We start from the raw sequence: 24,969 nt of genomic DNA, 5'->3' as shown, positions 1-24,969 counted from the left end.
GCTTTTCAAGTACACATGGAACATTCTCCAGGATAAAGTCTCAACAAAACAAGTGCCAACAAATTTAAGATGACAGAAATTATGTCAAGCATTTAGACCTACCAAAATGGTATGAAACCAGAAATCAATTACAGAAAGAAAAATGGGAAAAGAACAAACATGTGGAGACTAAACAACATGCTACTGAAAAAACCAATGGGTCAATGAAGAAATCAAAGAGGAAATCAGAAAATACTTTAAGACAAATGAAAACGGAAACACAATTCTCCAAAATTATGAGATGTAGCAAAAGCAGTTCTAAGAAGGAAGTTTATAGTCATACAGGCCTTCCTCAAGAACAAGAAAAATATCAAATAAGCAACCTAACCCAAAGTCAGCTGAAGGAAGGAAATAACAAAGATCAGAGAGGAAATTAAAATAAAATAGAGACCAAAAAAACAATAGAAAAGATCAATGAAACCAAGAGCTAGTTTTCTGAAAGATAAAATTGATAAACCTTTAGCCAACATCAGGACCTTCAAGATGGTGGTGGAGTAGGACATGGAGATCACCTTCCTCCCCACAAATACATCAAAAATACATCAACATGTGGAACAACTCCTACAGAACGCCCACTGAATGCTGGCAGAAGACCTGAGACTGCCCAAAAGGCAAGAAACTCCCCACATACCTGGGTAGGGCAAAAGAAAAAAGAAAAAACAGAGACAAAAGAATAGGGATGGGACCTGCACCCTGGGAGGGAGCTGTGAAGGAGGAAAAGTTTCCACACACTAGGAAGCCCCTTCACTGGTGGAGATGGGGGTGGGAAGCTTCGGAGCCACAGAGGAGAGCGCAGCAACAGGGGTGCAGAGAGCAAAGCGGAGATATACCCACACAGAAGATTGGTGCCGACCAGCACTCACCAGCCTGAGAGGCTTGTCTGCTCACCCGTCAGAGCAGGCGGCGGCTGGGAGCTGAGACTCAGGCGTCAGAGGTCAGATCCCAGGGAGAGGACTGGGGTTGGTTGTGTGAACACAGCCTGAAGGGGGCTAGTGTGCCACAGCTAGCTGGAAAGGAGTCTGGGAAAAAGGCTGAAGCTGCCAAAGAGGCAAGAGACCATTGTTTCAGGGTGCGCGACTGGAGGGGATTCCTTCTCTGTTTGCCCACAGAAGGCAGAGCACCGCCTAAACAAGCTCCAGAGATGGGCATGGGCCATGGCTATCAGCTCAGATCCCAGAGACAGGCATGAAACACTAACGCTGCTGCTGTAGCCACCAAGAATCCTGTGTGCAAGCACAGGTCGCTATCCACACAGCCCTGGGAGCGTGTGCAACATGCCACGGCCAGGGTCCTGTGATCCAGGGACAAGGTGGCTGGGAGAACACACAGTGCACCTCAGGCTGCTGCAATGTCATGTTGGCTTCTGCTGCCGCAGGCTAGGCCAGCATTCCACTTATAACTACCATACCCCTCCCTCTCCTGGGCCAGAGCTCCCTAATCAGCCGCTGCTTTAACCCTGTCCTGTCTGGGTGGGAACAGATGCCTGAGGGCAACCTACATGCAGAGGTAGGCCCCAAACCAAAGGTGAACCCCAGGAGCTGTGCGAACAAAGAAGAGAAAGGGAAATTTCTCCGTGCAGCCTCAGCAGCAGCGGATTAAATCCTCACAATCAACTTGATGTACCCTGCATCTGTGGAATACCTGCATAAACAATGAATTATCCCAAAATTGAGACAGTGGACTTTGGGAGCAACTGTAGACTTGGGGTTTGCTGTCTGCAACTGATTTGTTTCTGATTTTTAGGTTTATCTTACAATAGTTTTTAGAGCTTGTTATCATTGGTGGATTTGTTTATTGGTTTGGTTGCTCTCTTCTTTTTTTAACACTATTGTTTTCTATTTTAAAAATTTTTAAAAATTTATTATTATTATTTTTTTCTTTCTTTTATTCTCCCTTTTCTTCTGAGCCGTGTGGCTGACTGGGTCTTGGTGCTCCGGCCTGGTTCAGGCCTGAGCCTCTGAGGTGGGAGATCTGACTTCAGGACACTTGACCACCAAAGACCTCCCAGCCCCACATGATATCAATTGGTGAGAGCTCTCCCAGAGATCTCCGTTGCAACAGTAAGACACAGCTCCACTCAATGGCTAGCAAGCTCCAGTGCTGGACGCCCCATGCCAATCAACTAGCAAGACGGGAACACAACCCCACCCATTAGCAGAGAGGCTGCCTAAAACCATACTAGGTTCACAGACACCCCAAACACACCACCGGATGTAGCCCTGCACACCAGAAAGACAAGATCCAGCCCCACCCACCAGAACACAGACACCACTACCCTCCACAAGGAAGCCTACACAAGCCACTGAACCAACCTCACCCACTGGGGGCAGACACCAAAAAAAAAGGGAACTATGAACGTGCAGCCTGTGAAAAGGAGACCCCAAACACAGTAAGTTAAACAAAATGAGAAGACAGAGAAATATGCAGCAGATGAAAGAGCAAGGTAAAAACCCATCAGACCAAACAAATGAAGAGGAAATGGGCAGTCTACCTGAAAAACAATTCAGAGTAATGACAGTAAAGACGATCCAAAATCTTGGAAATAGAATAGAGAAACTACAAGAAATGTTTAACAAGGACCTAGAAGAACTAAAGAGCAAACAAACAATGATGAACAATACAATAAATGAAATGAAAAATTCTCTAGAAGGAATCAATAGCAGAATAACTGAGGCAGAAGAACAGATAAGTGACCTCGAAGATAAAATAGTGGAAATAACTACTGCAGAGCAGAATAAAGAAAAAAGAATGAAAACAATTAAGGACAGTCTCAGAGACCTCTGGGACAACATTAAACACATCAACATTCGAATTATAGGGGTCCTAGAGAAGAAGAGAAAAAGAAAGGGTGTGAGAAAATATTTGAAGGGATTATAGTTGAAAACTTCCCTAACATGGGAAAGGACATAGTCAATCAAGTCCAGGAAGCACAGAGAGTCCCATTCAGGATAAATCCAAGAATCAAAGTATCAAAAATTAAATACAAAGAAAAAATATTAAAAGCAGCAAGGGAAAAGCAACAAATAACATACAAGGGAATCCTCATAAGGTTTACAGTTGATCTTTCACCAGAAACTGAAAGCCAGAAGGGAGTGGCAGAACATACTTAAAGTGATGAACGGGAAAAACCTACAACCAAGATTACTCTACCCAGCAAGGACCTCATTCAGATTCAACAGAGAAATTAAAACCTTTACAGACAAGCAAAAACTAAGAGAATTCAGCACCACTAAACCAGCTTTACAACAAATGCTAAAGGAACTTCTCTAGGCAGGAAACAAAAAAGAAGAGGAGCTACAAAAACAAACCCAAAACAATTAAGAAAATGGTAATAGGAACATACATATTGATAATTACCTTAAATGTAAATGGATTAAATGCTCCAACCAAAAGACACAGGCTCACTGAATGGATACAAAAAAAAAGACCTGTATATATGCTGTCTACAAGAGACACACTTCAGACCTAGGGACACATACAGACAGAAAGTGAGGGGATAGAAAAAGATTTTCCATGCAAATGGAAATCAAAAGAAAGCTGGAGTAGCAATCCTTGTATCAGACAAAGCATACTTTAAAATAAAGACTATTACAAGAGACAAAGAAGAACACTACATAATGATTAAGGAATCAATCCAAGAAGAAGATATAACAATTGTAAATATTTATGCACCCAACATAGGAGCACCTCAAAACATAAGGCAAATATTAACAGCCATAAGAGGGGAAATTGACAGTAATACAATAAGAGTAGGGGACTTTTATACCCCACTTTCACCAATGGACAGATCATCCAAAATGAAAATAAAAAAGGAAACCCAAGCTTTAAATGGCACATTAAACAAGATGGAATTAATTGATATTTATAGGACATTCCATCCAAAAACAACACAATACACTTTCTTCTCAAGTGCTCATGGAACATTCTCCAGGATAGACCATATCTTGGGTCACAAATTAAGCCTTGGTAAATTTAAGAAAATTGAAATTGCATCATGTATCTTTTCCAACCACAATGCTATGAGACTAGATATCAATTACAGGAAAAAAAGTGTAAATAATACAAACACAGGGAGGCTAAACAATACACTACTCAATAACGAAGAGATCACTGAGGAAATCAAAGAGGATATCAAAAAATACCTAGAAACAAATGACAATGAAAATACGATGACCCAAACCCTACAGGATGCAGCAAAAGCAGTTCTAAGAGGGAAGTCTACAGCAAATACAAGACTATCTCAAGAAAACAAGAAACATCTCAAATAAACAACCTAACCTTACACCTAAAGCAATTAGAGAAAAAAGAACAGAAAAACCCAAAATTAGCAGAAGGAATCATAAAAATCATATCAGAAATAAATGAAAAAGAAATGAAGGAAATGATAGCAAAGAACAATAAAACTAAAAGCTGGTTCTTTGAGAAGATAAAATTGATAAACCATTAGCCAGACTCATCACGAAAAAAAGGGAGAAGACTCAAATCGAAAGAATTAGAAATGAAAAAGGAGAAGTAACAACTGACACTGCAGAAATACAAATGATCATGAGACATTCCTACAAGCAACTATAGGCCAATAAAATGGACAACATGGAAGAAATGGACAAATTCTTAGAAAAGCACAACCTTCCGAGACTGAACCATGAAGAAATAGAAAATATAAACAGACCAATCACAAGCACTGAAATTCAAACTGTGATTAAAAATCTTCCAACAAACAAAGCCCAAGACCAGATGGCTTCACAGGCGAATTCTATCAAATATTTAGAGAAGAGCTAACACATATGCTTCTCAAACTCTTCCAAAATATAGCAGAGGGAGGAACATTCCCAAACTCATTCTACAAGGCCACCATCACCCTGATACCAACACCAGACAAAGATGTCACAAAAAAAGAAAACTACAGGCCAGTATCACTGATGAACATAGATGAAAAAATCCTCAACAAAATACTAGCAAACAGAATCCAACAGCTCATTAAAAGGATCACACACCATGATCAAGTGGGGTTTATCCCAGGAATGCAAGGATTCTTCAATATACACAAATCAATCAATGTGATAAATCATATTAACAAACTGAAGAATAAAAATCATATGATCATCTCAATAGATGCAGAAAAAGCTTCTGACAAAATTCAACACCCATTTCTGATAAAAACTCTCCAGAAAGTAGGCATAGAGGGAAATTTCCTCAACATAATAAAGGCCATATATGAAAAACCCACCACCAACATCGTTCCCAATGGTGAAAAATTGAAACCATTTCCTCTAAGATCAGGAACAAGACAAGGTTGCTCACTCTCACCGCTATTATTCAACATAGTTTTGGAACTTTTAGCCACAGCAATCAGAGAAGAAAAGGAAATAAAAGGAATACAAAATGGAAAAGAAGAAGTAAAACTGTCACTGTTTGCAGATGACATGATACTATACATAGAGAACCCTAAGGATGCTACCAGAAAACCACTAGAGCTAATCAATGAATTTGGTAAAGTAGCAGGATACAAAATTAATGCACAGAAATCTCTTGCATTCCTATACACTAATGATGAAAAATCTGAAAGCAAAATTAAGGAAACACTCCCATTTACCACTGCAACCAAAATGATAAAATACCTAGGAATAAACTAACCTAAGGAGACAAAAGACCTGTACGCAGAAAACTATGACACTGATGAAAGAAATTAAAGATGATACAAACAGATGGAGAGATATACCATGTTCTTGGATTGGAAGACTCAATATTGTGAAAATGACTATACTACCCAAAGCAATCTACAGTCAATGTGATCCCTATCAAACTAGCAACCAGAAGAAAAAATTTCAATTTATATGGAAACACAAAAGACCCCAAATAGCCAAAGCAATCTTCAGAAAGAAAAACGGAGCTGGAGGAATCAGGCTCCCTGACTTCAGACTATAGTACAAAGCTACAGTAGTCAAGACAGTACAGTTCTGGCACAAAAAGAGAAATATAGATCAATGGAACAGGATAGAAAGCCCAGAGATAAACGCACGCACTTACGGTCACTTATCTTTGATAAAGGAGGCAAGAATATACAGTGGAAAAAAGACAACCTCTTCAATAAGTGGTGATGGGAACACTGGACAGCTACATGTAAAGGAATGAAATTGGAACACTCCCTAACACCATATACAAAAATAAACTCAAAATGGATTAAAGACCTAAATGTAAGGCCTGACACTATAAAACTCTCAGAGGAAAACATAGGCAGAACACTCTATGACATAAATCACAGCAAGATCCTTTTTGATCCACCTCCTAGAGTAAGGGAAATAAAAACAAAAATAAACAAATGGGACCTAATGAAACTTCAAAGCTTTTGCACAGCAAAGGAGACCATAAATAAGACAAAAAGACAACCGTCAGAATGGGAGAAAATATTTGCAAACAAAGCAACTGACAAAGGGTTAATCTCCAAAATATACAAGCAGCTCATGCAGCTCAATATCAAAAAACAAACATCCCAATCCAAAACTGGGCAGAAGACCTAAACAGACATTTCTCCAAAGCAGATATACAAACAAACAGATGGAGATGTGTTTGTCGATTGCCAACAAACACATGAAAGAATGCTCAACATTACTAATCATTAGAGAAATGCAAATCAAAACTACAATGACGTATCACCTCACAGCAGTCAGAATGGCCATTATCAAAAAATCTACAAACAATGAATGCTGGAGAGGGTGTGGAGAAAAGGGAACACTCTTGCACTGTTGGTAGGAATATAAATTGATAGAGTGACTATGGAGAACAGTATGGAGTTTCCTTAAAAAACCAAAAATAGAACTACTATATGACCCAGCTATCCCACTAATGGGCACATACCCTGAGAAAACCATAATTCAACAATAGTCATGTTGGGACTTCTCTGGTGGCACAGTGGTTAAGAATCTGCCTGCCAATGCAGGGGATACAGGTTTGAGGCCTGGTCCAGGAAGATCCCACATACCATGAAGCAACTAAGCCCGTGTGCCACAACTACTGAGCATGCGCTCTAGAGCCCGTGACCCACAACTACTGAGCCCATGCACCGCAACTACTGAAGCCTGTGTGCCTAGAGCCCATGCTCTATAACAAAGACAAGCCATTGCAATAAGAAGCCCGTTGCACCGCAACAAAGAGTAGCCCCTGCTCTCCGCAACTAGAGAAAACCTGTGTGCAGCAATGACGACCCAACACAGCCAATAAAAAGAAGAAAAAGAAAAGAAAGAAAGAAAAAAAAAAGAGTCATGTACCACAATGTTCATTGCAGCACTATTTACAATAGCCGGGACATTGAAGCAACCGAAGTGTCCATCGACAGATGAATGGATAAAGAAGATGTGGCATATATATACAATGGAATATTACTCAGCCATAAATGAAACAAATTTGAACTAATTGTAGTGAGGTGGATGGGCCTAGCGTCTGTCATACAGAGTGAAATAAATCAGAAAGAGAAAAACAACACATACATACAGAATCTTAAAAAAAAAAAGAAGGTTCTGATGAACCTAGGGGCAGGACAGGAATAAAGACACAGACGTAGAGAATGCACTTGAGAACACGGGGAGGGGGAAGGGTAAGCTGGGATGAAGTGTGAGAGTAGCATGCACATACATACACTACCAAATGTAAAACAGATAGCTAGTGGGAAGCAGCTGCATAGCACAGGGAGATCAGCTTGGTGTTTTGTGACCACCTAGAGGGGTGAGATAGGGACAGTGGGAGGGAGACACAAGAGGGAGGTGATGTGGGGATATATGTATACATACAGCTAGTTCAATTTGTTATACAGCAGAAAGTAACACAACATTGTAAAGCAATTATACTCCAATAAAGATGTTACCAAAAAAAAAAAAAAAAACTTTAGCCAGGCTAACCAAGAAGAAAAGAGAGAAGAACCAATAAATAAAATAAGAAATGCAAGAGGAGAAATTACAACCAATACCACAGAGATAGAAAAAATCATAAGAGAATATTATAGTTACATGCCAACAAACTGGACCACCTAGAAGAAATGGACAAACTTCTAGAAACATACAGCCTGCCAAGACTGAGTCAAGAAGAAGTGGATAAATTGAACGCATTGATCAGTAGTAGTAAAACTGAATTTATAATTAAAACAACAACAACAACAACAAAATACCTCCCAGCAAACAAAAGTTCAGGACTGGACAGTTCACAGGGAAATTCTACCAAACATATAAAGAAGAACTTATACCTATACTATTCCCCAAAGTTGAAGAGGACAGAACACTCCCAAATTCATTCTATGAGGCCACCATCCATTATACCATTTGTATCTAATACAGATGTAAAAATTCTCAACAAAATATTAGCAAACCAAATGCAAGAATATATAAAAAGGACTGTGCATCATGATCAAGTTGGATTTATTCCAGGGACACAGGGATTGTTCACCTTTCACGAATCAATCAATGTGACATATCACATTAGCAGAAGGAAGGATAAAATTCACATGATCATCTCAATAGACACAGAAAAAGCATTTGACAAAATTCAACATCCTTTCATGATAAAAACTCTCATCAAATTTGGTATAGAGGGAACATATCTCAACATAATAAAAGTCAGTTATGACAAACTCACAGCTAACATCATACTCAACAGTGAAAAGCTGAAAGCCTTTCCTGTAAATTCAGGAACAAGACAAGGATAACCACTCTTGCCTCTTCTATTGAACATAGCAATGAAGCCCTAGCCACAACAATCAGAGAAAAGAGAAATAAAAGGCATCTATATATTGGAAGGGAAGAAGTAAAACTGTCACTATTTGCAGATGACATGATACTTTAAATAGAAAATCCTAATGTTTCCACCAAAAAACTAATAAATGAATTCAGTAAAGTTGCAGGACAGAAGATAAATATACAGAAATCGGTTGCTTTTCTATACTCTAATAATGAACTATCAGAAAGAGAAAGTTAAAATAAAAAAACCCCCAAAACCAAACAAACAAACAAAAAATTCTGTTTAAAATCACATCAAAAAGAATAAACTAGGAACAAACTTAACCAAGGAGGTGAATGACCTACACTCTGAAAACTATGAAACACTGATAAAGGAAACTGAAGATGATACAAAGAAATGGAAAGATATCCCGTGCTCTTGGACTGGAAGAATTAATATTGTTAAAATGGCCATACTACCCAAAGCACTTTACAGATTTAATGAAATCCGTAGCAAAATACCCATGACATTTTTCACAGAACTAGAAGAAATAATCCTAGAATTTATATGGAACCACAAAAGACCCTGAATTGCCAAAGCAATTTTGAGAAAAAAATAACAAAGCTGGAGACATCATCTTCTCAGACTTCAGATTATACTACAAAGCTATAGTAATCAAAATACCATGATACTGGCACAAAAGCAGACACATAGATCAATGGAACAGAATAGAGAACCCAGAAATAAACCCATGCACCTATGATTAATTACTCTATGGCAAAAGAGGCAAGAATATACAATTGAGAAATGACAAGTCTCTTCAATAAGTGTTGCTGAAAAAACTGGAATGCTACATGTAAAAGAATGAGATTAGAACATTTCCTCATACCATATACAAAAATAAACCACAAATGGATCAAATACCTAAATGTAAGACCTGGAAACCATAAAACTCCTAGATGAGAACACAGGCAGAACATACTTTGACATAAATTGTAGCAATATTTTTTTGGGTCTGTCTCCTAAGGCAAAAGAAATAAAAGCCAAAATAAACAAATAGGACCTAATTAAACTTAAAACTTTTGCAAAGCAAAGGAAACCATTGACAAAATGAAAAGACAACCTACTGAATGGGAGAAAATATTTGCAAATGATATGACCAACAAGGGGTAATAGCCAAAATAAATAAATAACACATACAATTCAATATTAAAAAAACTAACCAAATAAAAAACACAGGCAGAAGATCTAAATAGACATTTTTCCAAAGACGACATACAAATGGTCAACAGGCACATGAAAATATGCTTGAAATCAGTAATCATCAGAAATGCAAATTAAAACCACAATGAGCTATCACCTCACATCTCTCAGAATGGCTACCTACAATCAAAAAGTCTACAAATAATAAATGTTGTTGAGAGTGTGGCAAAAAGGGAATCCTTGTACACTGTTGGTGGGAATGTAAAATGGTGCAGCCACTATGGAAAACAGTATGGATGTTTCTCAAAAAACTAAAAACAGAACTACCATATGACCCAGCAATTCCACTACTGGGTATATATCCAGAAAAAACAAAACCACTAATCCAAAAATATACATGCACCCCAAGGTTCATAGCAACACTATTTACAAGTATCTAAGTTACAGAAGCAACCCAACTGTCCATCAACAGATGAATGGATAAAGAAGATGTGGTATATATATCTATATACAGTGCAGTACTGGTCAGCCATAAAAAAAGAATGAAATTCTGCCATTAGCAGCAACTTGGATGGGCCTAGAGAATATTGTGCTTAGCGAAATAAGTCTGACAGAAAATACAAATACCGTATGATGTCAGTTATACGTGGAATCTAAAAAATAAAACAAATAGGGCTTCCCTGGTGGCGCAGTGGTTGAGAGTCCGCCTGCCGATGCAGGGGACACGGGTTCGTGTCCCGGTCCGGGAAGATCCCACATGCCACGGAGCGGCTGGGCCCGTGAGCCATGGCCGCTGAGCCTGTGCTCCGCAACGGGAGGGGCCACAACAGTGAGAGGCCCGCGTATCGCAAAAAAAACACACACAAAAAATAAATGTCTATAGCAAAACAAAAACAGACTCATAGATATAGAAAACAAACTACTAGTCACCAGTGGGGAGACGGAAGTGGGGAGGGTCAAGATAGGGGTATGGGAATAAGATATAAACTACCATGTATAAAATAGATAAGCAACAAGGATATACTGTACAGCACAGGGAATTATAGCCACTGTAACTTTTAATGGAGTATAAAATACTGAATCACTATGTTGAACACTGGAAGCTAATATAATATTGTAAATCAACTATAATTAAAAAAAAAGAACTGTTATAACGTGCCATTTTTTGAAAGGTTAAGCAACCTTTATTTCTTTTTGGAAATCACAATTAATCAAAGGATTGGAATCCTTTCCATATTTGTTTCATGAGATTGGAAGACTCCTGCCTTTCTTCTTTTATCTTCTAAGTTTCACACTCTTTATGGGTCTCTGAAAGTTGTAAAAGGTTAAGACTGAATTTTATTCATTGGCCTTTGTATTAAGTGATAAATAATTCAGTATTAACTAATGCTCATTTCTAATTTTCTCTTAATAATCTTGTTCAGCAACAAAAAACACTGAAATGAGAATAAAAAGTCCTATATTTGACCAACAGGCAAGTAATTTAACTTTTTAATCTTCAGTTACCTTATTTGGAAAAACATGTTTGCCATGCTCTATTATGTCAAAACTCAATTCTCAACAGAGCACTAATTCAGGGCTACTTGGACAGACTGAAGGAGAATTTTGAAGAAAATATAAACTTGTCTATAAGCCAACTGGGGAACACCTCCATGGGAAGGTGGGTTGGCCCCTCTGTAGTGGGCAGGTGGGAAGATGAGTGCCTGGAGGTTTAAACACAGATCCTACCCTGCACATGATGTTCATTTGGTACCCAATGTAAATTCATATTCTTTTCCGTTAGAACCTAGGTAAAAACACATTTCAGGCTCTCATCCTTGAATAGATTATTATCCAGCTTATTTCAAAGTTTATCTGGGAGAAATAATACCTAAAAATAATTAGGCATTATTATACTAGGAGACAGTCTAAAGAGTGGATTAGAGCATAGGCTCTGGAAACAGACATCCTGCATTCAAATCATGGCCCCAGCTTTTGCCAGCTCCATGACCTACTATGCAACTCTACCTTTCTGTGTTTTGGCTTCTCATCTGTGAAAAGGAAGTAGCATTAGTTCTGGCTCATAGGATTGTTGTGGGGATTGAGAGAGAAACACAACGTGCTTAGAACAGTGTTTGGCACATAGTAAGCACTAAATAACTGTCAGTCAATAAGTACAACCGCTATGGACATGTTAATAACTGACCTATTTTAGGTACAGAGGTTATTCTAACTTCAGTCCATGTAAGACATTTGGTCATCAAAAAGCTATATGACAAGGTCTTAGTAACTTAGGTCTAAGTATAAACTGACTTTTTCTTCAATGGTATGCCCTCAGATTTTTTAAGGATTAATACATTAAAAAATAGGAGATGAAAAAATCTTTCATTTGTTATGAGTATTTAAGATATTATAAAAGTAAAAAGATTTACTTTTGGACACAATTTTGCTTCCAAGAAAAATGTTCCTCTCTTGAAGAACTGGTATGTGTATTTCTATTAGAGAATGAGAATTATACAAAATAGCTTACTGATGTCTGACAGCTTTGACCTACAAAAACAACAGTTTCATATGGTTCAACTAATTCGCATGCCTTCATTTTTGCCTTGGCTCTCAGGAAAATGAGAGCTAAACTTAAAGCTTCATCAAAGTTTAACTATATTAATACTTGTGATCAGCATATTTGCTTTCTTCTCATCAGGCTTCTGATTATTTCAACTTTAAGAATTTGAGGGTAAAACTTAAACATTTTTGGAGGAAAGATGTATATACATAGTGATAATAATATTCTTTATACCCATGAAGGTTGTTAGAAAAATCAAATAATGTACATGAAAGTATTTTGTAACCTAAATTATAAAAATTGTGAACCCACTGACCTTCAAGTCATTGCACAAAGTTTTTTTCCTACAATTTTGATTCTTCTTAGATTCTTTCTAAACTATTAATCTCAACATTTAAAGTCTTCAAATTCTTCCCAAAAGATTTATGATAAGACTCAAAGCTGGTTGCCATTTAGTTTTTGACCTTCACTCTGGCCCCAGCATAACTCCATACTGAGATTCTTACATCTCTCTGAATCTGTTATCTTCTCACATGTCTGCATGTCTTTGATCACACTATGCCCTTGGTCTGGAATACTTATCCACACCATTCTACCTGAATAAATACTCCTTTTATTTCAAGATTCAGTTGAAGCATACCTCAGTTAAAACGCTTTTCAATCAAAATTATCTCCCACCTAAGCTACCTTAGCTCCCCAATTAGCGTCCTTATCTCGAATTTGTCATTTCTCTAGTTCATCAACATTAGTCTAAATTACAGGTCCCATCACATCACTGAGATGCTGAAAAACACAACTCTCTTCTGACTCCAATGTAAGGCCTAAAATCCTTGACATGGAATTGAAAGCTCTTTATTAGTAGGCCCATGACTATCTTACAAGGTACAAGAGAAAAATTATGATGGAAATGAGGGGAAAAACATTTTGTAAACCTACCATTTTCTTTTAAGGGTACTTGGGATGAAGAATTTCCAGAACTATGCAAAGTCATTCCTGTGGTATAAATTAAATTATTAGACAGTTTAAAAATGGTCAGATACTATATACAGAAGTAATTTCTTCTGATAAATTCATAAAAATCAACAAAACATTAAGACAGCAACAATTTCTTTTATTTACACTCAGAAAAATAACTTGTCTCCCCACAATGGGCTTTTTTTTTTCTTTTTTACTACTTTTAATGTCCAAGTTAAGCATATCAACTTGTTTTGCAGAATAAATTTAAACACAGATGAACTGTTTCTGACAATGACATTTTGATGTCATATATGAAATGATGAAACTAAAATGAGTTTAAAAGTATCTGTTCAAATGTTAAAAGAAAGTTCAATATTCGATAAGAATGAATAATCAATCAAAAACAAATGCAGAAAATAATTTTTTTATGGTTGAATTTTATTTTACTTGTGTTTTTCTATGGAATATTCACTACTCTATATCTGATATGTGATGAATTTTTATGTAGAACAAAGCCTTCCTAATGAAAATAGCTTAGAATCTATAAGAGATCCCATTATATATGAATACACTTCGAAAATTATTTTCTGAAAGATTAAATCAGTGTCTTTTTAGGCTATTTTCAATGCATAGGGTGACCTATAAGATGGAGTCTTGTCTTTCATCTGTTTAAAGTTTTTTTAACCAATTCAATTTAAATTGATGATAGTATAATCTCTGAAAGCTGTGGAAACCTATATTAATGAAGTAATGTGGCCTTCCATAAATATTTATCAATTATAGTGTAATTCTCTTTGACTTCATTTACTCCACATAGCCCCAATCCAATTACAGGGTGAGAAAATACTTTTTAACTTTGTATAGTTATGATCACACTTAGTTCCAAGGGAGAGTTAATTAGTATTATTTAGTAAAACAACCATAGAAAAGGGTATCCTTGTTGACTGCTTGTCTGCCCAACTGTTTCCTATTCTGAGTAGTCATTCAGACCTCTGTGCTTAAATATCTACTTTTCTAAGAGATTGATTCCCATGCAGTTCGCTTTTAAGATGCACAAAACAACAGGAATCCTTCTGTTTATCTTATAAGGTAGTGTGTATTTATAAACACAAACAACTTCTGTCTATACTTAAATAGTTCATAGGCCCCAGCTAGCTGGGAGAAATTGAGAAAACTTAAATCAACTAAGAATTTCTACCTAACAACCATAGCACATTGCATAAAACTATCTCTTTCTAGACACAATTCCATTCTGAAAGTAACCTAAATAAACTTTTCTTAAAAAAAAATATAGCATCAGTGGAGTCTACTCTCACAGACTGTAAGGAAAATCCAAAGGAAGGCTATCCAAAGCCATGGCACCAGACTACCTGGGTTCTCTTGGTAAGAATGTCATGGCCTTTAACTGTGACCAAGAGAAAGCTAACAGTCTGTGCCATGAGGTAATCACTTGTTAAATCAATTTTTGATTTGACTTGGTACTTTTTAAGTAGCCTAAAATTTTATATTCACAAAAAGTTTTGGTAATTAGGACATACAACCAAAAATAATTTCCTGGTAATTAACACTGTCTCATTCACTTCATTATGAGCATGAGGTAAGGGAGAGAGAAGGTAAGCTTGTTTATGCTGACCTATAACATATGCTTGACCAGGGTCTTCAAAGGATGAGGAGTCTGATTCCTGTTTCCTCCTTTCAGGACTTCTATTTAAACTTGCAACAGACTTTGAACTAAAGAGGGAAAAGGAAGGTGGGGGGGAAGTGTCAGTGTAAAAAAGTATGATGAAAATAATAAATTGTCAAAACAAAAACAAAAGTAGGAAATGCAGAATTTACAAATATGTAGTTTGGGTTAGTTAAGTATGTTCTTACTTATTAAGTTTTGTGAATCCTGCCAAAGATTCCGTATCAGATCTCGCCATCTGGTGAAACGGTTTTCCTACCAACTCCGCAATGGTTTGTGGTGGGGATTCCATGTTAACAATGACATTTTTCCGATGAGGATAGAGAGAGGCCTGACTCAGATCGTGGTATGATTTACTCATCCCTCTAGGCCTTTCCTCCCAAGAAGCTTTGTCACTCTTCTCTTTTGCACTGTTTTGCAATGGCTGGTAAAGCGACAGCTCTGAGCAGGATAGCCTCTTCAGAATCTCAGCTTGAACTGACAGAGGTCGAACGGCAAGTTTGTTCAGGGTGCTGCTGGCCAGACTACCAGTGCTGATTGCTCGTCCCATATTAAATCCTCTAACGGACTCTGCTTGGAGATTCAGGCTCCTAAATGAAGCTTTCTCTATAAGGAAATAGGATTGCTTTACACGATGAAAACACCACAGAACCTTTTATGAGAAAAGCTATTTTAATAACTAAAAAACAGCATGCAATTTTTAATCATTTTGATTGCCATCAGAAGTAGGTAGCTTTCAAAGAGTGGCAATCGAGGATTTTAAAAAGGAGGTTGTAAGATTCTGGTTTTCATACCATCTCTCCATCCTTGTAGCTTTCTCACAGCCAGGGACTGGTCAGTATTGCCTTATTTCATCTAGTGATTTTCCTGGATCTAATAATGTTTGGGTTTCATTCAGGCTTGCTGACCTCAATACAGTTTTCAGTTAGGAAGGAGAATGACATTTGACAGAGAAAATTTTATCGCTAGTAGTGTCTCTGATAAAATACCAGCAAACCAAGGATGGGGAGAGGGAGAGATAAAACCTGGATAGGCCAATATAGTGAGATCATGCCTGAAAAGAGCTGTGCAAGAGGAGAGTTTTGCCCAGAGAAAAAGTTCTTATTATATTTTTAAAAGCTTATGGCAGATTGTGGTGATGTTCACACAACTCTGTTAACAATGTGGATATACTAAAAATCATTGAATTGTGCACTTTAAGTGGTTAAATTGTATGGTATGTGAATTAGGTCTCAATAAAACTACTACTAAAAAACAAACAAACAGGGCTTCCCTGGTGACGCAGTGGTTGAGAGTCCGCCTGCCGATGCAGGGGACACGGGTTCGTGCCCCGGTCCGGGAGATCCCACATGCCGCGGAACGGCTAGGCCCGTGAGCCGTGGCCGCTGGGTCTGCGCGTCCAGAGCCTGTGCTCTGCAACTCCGCAAAACAAAGAAACAAAAACAAAAACCCCAAAACCCCAAACCCCCAAGCAGAAACAAAAGCCTTTTATGGCCTATTTTCTGTCATTTCATTACTATGCCAATACCACCTCCCCACCTTGTAGACTTTTCCTGATTTAACTGAGGCCCAGGGGCCACAAGAGAACCTCACATTACTTGTCTTTTTTGTTTCTGTTAATTAACATGATTAAGGAGCTGGGGTTCTTTTTATGCTTAAATTCCTTTCACTCCTAAATACATATCCAAAGTATTCTTTTAGGGGTCAAATTTAGAGATACCTTATAACAAGTGATTGGCTATTCTGTTTTGTGAGAACAAATGTCATGTCAGTATTGGAACATTTGAGGCTATAAACGAAAGCACTGCATCACAGAATTTTGGCATCAAAATCCTTTCATGTATATAAAGGACCAGAAGCATAGAATTTCAAATGGTTTGGCTGTTCATTTGGCATTAGTAATCCACATCACAAGGCAACCCAATTGGTCTCCCCATGGAAAGTACCAATACAGCTTGACCACTATGTAAAACAGCTGCGAAAACTTGTTTTTTAAAAAGAGAATGTCAAATGTTGCTGATTTAGATCTTAAGATTCTGTTTCATTTATCTTCTAATTCCCAGGAAGATTAATAATCAACATTTCATCTCAGGTGTAAACAGATAGGAAAACAATGCAACTCTTTCATATTCATACATCAGAATGAAGTTTAAATAAACACGTCTCTTGAGGACACAGGGAGGGAAGGGGAAGCTGGGAGAAGTGACAGAGTAGCATTGACATATATACAGTACCAAATGTAAAATGGATGGCTGGTGGGAAGCTGCTGCATAGCACAGGGAGATCAGTTCAACGCTTTGTGACGACCTAGAGGGGTGGGATAGGGAGGGTGGGAGGGAGGCTCAAGTGGGAGGGGATATGGGGATATATGTATACATATAGCTGATTCACTTTCTTGTACAGCAGAAACTAACACAGCACTGTAAAGCAATTATACTCCAATAAAGATATTAAAAAAAAAACAAAAAACAAAAAACAAAAAACAGGCCACTGGGCCTGCTGGTCCGGAGCCTGTGCTCCACAACGGGAAGGGCCACAACAGTGAGAGGCCCGCGTACAGGGAAAAAAAAAAAAAAAAAAGAAATAAGGAAATTTCCTATATAAATGTAAATGTCATTACAAAAGCGGAAATTAAAAAAAAAAAAACAAAAAAAACCATGTCTCATCACCAGGAAAATTCAACATTCTTTCTTTGAAGTAGAAGTGGACACCAAGTTAAAACATAACAATTAAAAAAAACCCTTTTGTTTTAAAATTCCCAGTATAATCTTTAGCTTCAAATAAGAGTTTTTATGAGAGCAGATAACATTAATTCTATTTTCTTTTACTTTGAGAGCAGACTTTATTCAAAGATGCAAAAACTGAGTCTTAAACAGATTTAACTACTGGGAAATGCCTCTGTACCCAAAAGTTTTCTTCACCCTAAAGGAAAATGTAGACCAAACTTTGGCAGGCATAGGGACCACCAGTTCAGCTTAGGTTATATCTGTTTTGTAAACATACCAAGGATTATGCTATTCAAATCCATTCATAGCTCATTCCTGGGTAGAATTTAAAGCATTGCACATATCCGTGGGATGGAATAATAAACCACCCACTTATCTACTGTCCTACTGCCCTTCACCTGGAAAGGATTCCAACATGGACCACCAGGATGGGAAAGGACATTAGAATGAACCTACATCCTATTACTAATGTTTCAAATTTGAACTCAAAGTCTTTGTTAGTTCCACACTCAGTCTGCAATCCACACTGTGCTACTATTCAGTCTCTTGTACTTGTTTTGTATTTCCTTATATCATCAACTAAATTGTATGCTCTTTTGAGGAGAGGCTTCATTTATTTTTGTAACCCACAGCACCTAGCATGTAGCAAGTGCTCAGTAAATGATTATTAATCTTAATTCCATGCAAATTAGTTCTTTGGAAACTTATCAAATAGAAAGACTACTGGATTAGGAATTAAGAGATCACGTTCTAGTCTCCTTTGACTTCTAACTATGAGGTTAAGTGAGACACTCCTTTCTCTGAACCTGTTTCCTCATCAGTAAAATTACGGACTTAATGGCCTCTAAGGTTCTTTCTATCACCCATATCCTATGACTCTAAAGAAGCAACATACACTTGTGACCCCATCAACCTCCAATAGATAACACCGGTTATTTTCACTTGTCTAGTACAGACAGTTAAGTAGGCAGGTAGTTACTTCTAAGCTGCTTCCAAGCAGAAAATAATTCCTTTCGAGGCTTAACAAAATCAGGGAATAGATGTAGATAATACCATCGTAAAGTCCTTTTACATATGAATTTAAGGATACATAGTTGTGTTCTTAGGGGGAAAACTGAGATGTAGAACATTCCCACTTCATGGGTGAAGAAAATGAGACCTCAAAACGTCAGTTCCTTTCCTAAGGTCATCCTACTACTACTATAACTAGTGGTAGTCGTGGTAAAACAATGTTGATGATAAGAAGGATAATGAATATTTATTCAATACTTATTTTGTGCCGGCACTTTTACATATATGAATTCATTTCGTCTTCACAATAACCTTATGATGTTGGTATTATCATTATGATAATCATTTTACCAGATGGGAAACTAAGGCAGAGAGTTTGAGTCGCCTGCCCACGGTTTCAGAGCTTGCAAGTAAGAGCGTGGTTTGAACACTGGCAGTCTTGCCCCACAGTTCATGTTCTTAACTACCACAATATATCATTGAAATGCTGAGGGTGGAAAGCTGGTTCATAGTTTTGTCTTCTGACTCTTCACTATAGCACCCTATACCACATCTATAATAATGTAACCTTCAATTTTTCAATTCTGACTTGAATAGAATATTAATCTAAGTAGGCATATCAATGGCTCTCATAAGTTTATTTCACTATACTTTTTAAAAAAATTTATTTATTTTATTTACTTATTTTTGGCTGCTCTGGGTCTTTGTTGCTGTGCGCAGGCTTTCTCTAGTTGCAGCGAGCGGGGGCTACTCTTCCTTGTGGTGCGCAGGCTTCTCATTGCAGTGGCTTCTCTTTTTTTTTTTTTAACATCTTCATTGGAGTATAATTGCTTTACAATGGTATGTTAGTTTCTGCTTTATAACAAAGTGAATCAGTTATACCTATACATATATCCCCATCTCTCTTCCCTCTTGCGTCTCCCTCCCTCCCACCCTCCCTATCCCACCCCTCTAGGTGGTCACAAAGCACCGAGCTGATCTCCCTGTGCTATGCGGCTGCTTCCCACTAGCTATCTATTTTACATTTGGTAGTGTATATATGTCCATGCCACTCTCTCACTTTGTCCCAGCTTACCCTTTCCCCTCCCCGTATCCTCAAGTCCATTCTCTAGTAGGTCTGCGTCTTTATTCCCATCTTGCCCCTAGGTTCTTCATGACCATTTTTTTGTTTTGTTTTTTAGATTCCATATATATGTGTTAGCATACGGTATTTGTTTTTCTCTTTCTGACTTACTTCATTCTGTATATTTCACTATACTTTGAAAATATATAAGAGCATACAAATTTTTTAGCAGAGCAAAGCAGGGAAAGAAAAGGAATAATGAGATTACAGCAACAGTTATCATATTGTAGCATGCATAAAATCACTACTGAGGAAAGCCTGTTAAAATGCAGATTCCAGGGACCCAATGCCCAAAGACTGTGATTCACTAAGTGTCACATAGGTTTCTGGAATCTTCATTTTTAATCAGTATACAGCCCCTACCATCTTGATTCTGAAAGGCTGAGAAACATTTATTCATAGGTTGCCATCACCCCAGTCTGATCCTACATGGGAAGTTTCAGATAAAGAATTCATAGGGCTCTGCTGCACAAAGTCATCAGTGCCATTACATTTAATTTTTTAATCAAATTCTTGATTTAAAAAGTGTTTCACTGAAGTCTATAAGAATTTAATATGCAGAACTAGACTTTCTACAACTTTAATCTCTACATGTGGTCTTGCAGAGTAAGCTTTAAATATTTCAGTTCTGATTGAGATTTTCTTCAGAGCTAAATCGGTTTCTTCTGTTGGTTCCTTTTCAAAAGGAACTGAAACCGCTCTCCTGAGCACTTATATTGGTACTATGGTTACTCACGTCAGTCTCAGAACAGGGACGTGACCAAGTAAAACTGAAATCTGTCACCCCCAAAACTGTTATGGTACATGACTTCCCCATTCTGGGTGCAGAGTCCACCACCTTGTTTCCCATGTTCTTTCCCTTATCTGGAAAGCCCTTCCATTTATCGTCAACCTACTTAATTATTTTTGTCCTGAAAATTCCAATTCAAGTGCCACCACTCACATACTCTATCCTCTGATCTCCTTTTCCTCCTGTAGTGTATATCAGAGACTGTACAATAGAACCTGTTATTGAAACCTTGACCCTCTATTGTGTATTACTGTTTCATGTTTGTTGGTCTTATCTCTCAGTGCGTAAGTTTACTACGGGTAGAGAATGTGTCTGAAACTTTTACAATATTTACATCAGCTAGCCTAACAATCAGCACAAAATAGTTCAATAGGTACTCCCTGACTGATGAGGGGTGCTGTTTTCAAAATAAACATGAAGTTGACATCTCAGCTTCATTTATGACACCTTTATGAACTTGACTTAGTCATTTAACATCTACATACCTTGTCATTTTCATCCTAAAAGTGGAAGTTCTTTTAAAGTTTGTGGCAAAAATCATGCATCTACCCTGGAGTCATCTGACACAGTTTGCTTCTCCTTACCGATATCCTGGGCATCTTGGTTGCTCTGTCTTGCTCTCATTTGCAGCTGGAACTTATGCTGGGAAGAGCAGAGGTGCAGCAGGTACTGGCATATCTTACTGTTGTCTGTCTGGAAGGCATGTTTTATTCCATCTGATGTATTCTGCAATGTGATTTTCTTTTTCTACAATATTAATCAAGGGTATTTAAAATTAGGATATTTTCCTATCACTTCATTGCATGACCAAATTTTAGAAACAATAAGTACAGATATTATTTTTACTTCACATTATTAGGCATGAATACTCATTGACCTATATCTAATATAAATATAGAAAAATATAACTCTGTATTATTAGAAATTTAGGAAATAAATGAAATTAATATTATTTGCCACTTTTAGAAACTGTAGCCTAAATCAAATTGTATAGACTGTATACCAGCCACCAGCAAGGGAAACAGCTTCCTTTAAAGATTACTGATATTTTGAGTTTACTGCAATGTTTACAAACACCGAAACTATTTGAAAAAGAAATTACAAGAAATATATGTTCTACAGTCTTAGATTAAAAAAAATGAAGTTCAACAAAAACTGATATTAATATGCAGTAATAAGCACTGTGATTCAGTCAAGAAAAATCTTGGTGGCATGAAGGCTGGGATGGAAGATGTGGGAAGTTAAGGAAAATGTTGGAATGCAGAAACACCGGATAACATAACTGCTGGGCTGAGAGATGAAACACATCAATATTTAGAGACAGTGATTCTTGCCAAATTCTGGGAAAGGAAAAGAATCATTAATCAGTTTTATCTCCCTGCTTCTTAAAAATGAATGTTTCATATGTAAGAGGACACCCTGAAATATTGCGACCTATGTGGTAAGGCTTGCAGTGAGCCATATGCCTTAAAAGACTAGAATTCAACATGTCAGGGATCTAAGACTAATGTCTCTGGAGAATTGCTCAAGCCCAGCTAGATTCTACTGTAGCTCTTGGCTTCTCTACTGTACAAATTACTTCCTCTATATCATGTCCCTTGTCTTGCTGTCAAATGCAGAAATAGGCTCAGACAAGTCAAATTTCGTAGACTCACAAAAGATATGATAACAGAGTATTACTCAAACTTCAATCATGCAGGTGCCATCTTCATAATTCCTGGTCTTAAAAACAAAATAAGACTATTAAATTCTTGCTAGATGTTGTTACCAATGAAATCTCGGGGACCCTGTTCTCTCTTTCTTTAGTAAAGGAAATCAGCAAGTATTAGAGAGGAGTTAAAGCAATAGTAGCACCAAACTAGTATCCTGACTACCAGTAGCATTCCTAGTAACTCTTCAAATAGTTGGGGAATTTTTCTCCTAACAAACAGTGCATTTAACCACTATCAAGTAATTCCCAAGGATGTTGAACTCCACAGTCGTAAAGCTGTACAGGTTTGAAACAAATCATAAGGATAATTGATCCTAAGTGTTAACTGATGGACTGGACAAGAAATGTGCCTAAGGAATTTCAGTTGTAAGAGATGAGAAGGGCGAAGGGTAACATCCATCTCCCCAGAGGCCAGTGGAATAAAGAAGGAGAGTTTAAAATAGAGAACTCTGTGTTAGAGAAAGAACTACAGGATAAACAAGTTCTGTTAAAGATGGGAATAGTTTGCAGGGAAATGTGAGCTATTCTTTATTACTGGAGATCTTTAAAAATGAGCTAATCACAGCTAGTTCTATTTTTATTGCAGGGCTGATGTGATAGCTGGTAAATGACGGCTGAATGCTGGATGATTATTTGATTTGCTGCCCTTTTAAAACTGGTCCAAATTAGATTTATATTTAATTCATCAAGGTTTCCTCTAGGCACTTGCTCTGCCAGCATTTTCATTGGGGAAGGTAAGTTAAACCTAGGTAATTTCCTGATCTTGACAATCTTGGGAAGATGAGGATGGTCTGGGATTTCCTGAGAGAATACATTATTATGTGGTAATCTTAGTGGTATCTCTGGGTTTCACGGGAAACCAACCAACTAACCCTCAGGTCTAGAAATGATTCCAAAGGTCTCTAGGTTGAAGATTATCCACAGTCAGTTGGGACTTTGATATTATAACCTTATAAATTTTGTTTGTTCTGGTGAAACCATATTTCAGCCCAAATATAAACTAAAGATGTCAGTAGTCCCTGAATACCATTAGGAAAACAAATACCTGAACAGATTTTTAATTTACCTCTGGGGTTTGACAATCACACTTCAATGTTCAGATTTTCCACCTACTTCCAAAATCAAAATATGCCTTTATAGTTCATTATCTTTCATAAACATGATTTTCTAAAAATTGCTTTCCTAACTTTATCTCCAGAGACTACACACTAAAACTTAAAACTGTAGAAAGTCCTGAGGCTAGTTCATAAAAGTCAGTAAATCTCTGAACCACTGAGATTCAAATACAGTTCTGTGAGGGACCTATTACTAAACTAGACAAAGTTCACTGGGGTTAAGATAATTATCAGTCTTAAATACATTAGCGGGTTTTCTCCATGTGAGAAGTATTAGTACCCTAGAATAAGTTCTGAATTAACAGAGAAGTCAACTTGGTTGTAATTTAACTAAAGTTAATTGAGCATATAACCAGCTAAGAATTCTTTTAAAAATCACCTTCTGAGAAAACCAAAACCAAAATCTCAATAATACTTCCCACAACTAAGAAAGAAGAGTTAAATAGTATTAAGACATATAAGCCCTACTAAATGCCAGGGTTTAAAGTTCGCTTAAGAAAAGTCAATTAATACGTTACATTTGAAATCAACAACACCAATTTAAATGCAGAATCAAGAGAGGTTAAAATGCACATACGGAAAAAGAAATTTTCTTGGTTTCCCTCCATGGAAAGCGAAGGACCAATGTGCGAACTCCATTGTGAACCTCAAACACAAGGACACCTTTAGAACAGACTCCAAGCAGTATTCCCGTTTGTGACTTTTTCTCAGGGTGCACCCGGTGAAAATGAACTCCATATTCGGTCAGTCTTTGGCAGACCTGTTGGAACAATACCATAACATAAAAATGCACCTTGGAAAAGGTGACTTAAAGATACAGAAGTTGTACCAATGTCGTTTAATATGGAAAGGATAGTCTCTTAAACAAATTTGCTGGAACAACTGGATATTCATATGCCAAGAAAATAAATCTTGACCCTTACTTTAGCCAATATATGAAAATTATCCCCAAAACGATAACAGACTTAAATACAGGAGCTAAAACTAGAAAGTTTAGAAAATATTTGACTGTGGGTTAGACAAAGATATCTTAGACGGGACATAAAAAGCAGGAACCACAGAAGGAAAAATTGGTAAACTGAAGCTTCATTAACATCAGAAACTTCTGCGCTTCAAAAGTCAATGACAGGAAAAACAAAGGCAAGTCACAGACTGGGAGATAAGGAATCGTATCTAGAATACATAAAGAATACGTACTTCTCAGATACAAAATAACCAGATACAAAAATGGGCAAAAGATTTTATTACACACATCAACAAAGAAGACATACGAACAACAAATAAACATATGAAAAGATGTTCAAAATAACAGTAATTAGGGAAATACAAATTAAAACTACAATCATAAACTACTGCTTACCTTAT

At 37.2% G+C, this 24,969-nt stretch overlaps 1 protein-coding gene across 1 annotated transcript in view; it reads right to left on the bottom strand.

The window, feature by feature from the left end:
* PTPN13 (protein tyrosine phosphatase non-receptor type 13) overlaps positions 1–24,969 on the bottom strand; it is a gene marked incomplete at its 5' end in the record, with an annotated part of 176,769 nt that overhangs the window by 61,955 nt on the left and 89,845 nt on the right. Inside the window, 5 exons of the mRNA XM_082838934.1 lie at positions 13,424–13,480; positions 15,078–15,175; positions 15,317–15,734; positions 21,363–21,525; positions 24,182–24,364. Coding sequence (XP_082695060.1) covers positions 13,424–13,480; positions 15,078–15,175; positions 15,317–15,734; positions 21,363–21,525; positions 24,182–24,364 — 919 coding nt within the window. The remainder of the gene's footprint in view (positions 1–13,423; positions 13,481–15,077; positions 15,176–15,316; positions 15,735–21,362; positions 21,526–24,181; positions 24,365–24,969) is intronic.

This window comes from Leucopleurus acutus, assembly GCF_964270905.1.
Source record: "Leucopleurus acutus genome assembly, chromosome: 4".
In the NCBI taxonomy this organism is placed as follows: domain Eukaryota; kingdom Metazoa; phylum Chordata; class Mammalia; order Artiodactyla; family Delphinidae; genus Leucopleurus; species Leucopleurus acutus.
Note: the sequence above shows the minus strand (reverse complement) of the source record. Positions and strands in the feature narration are given on the sequence as shown.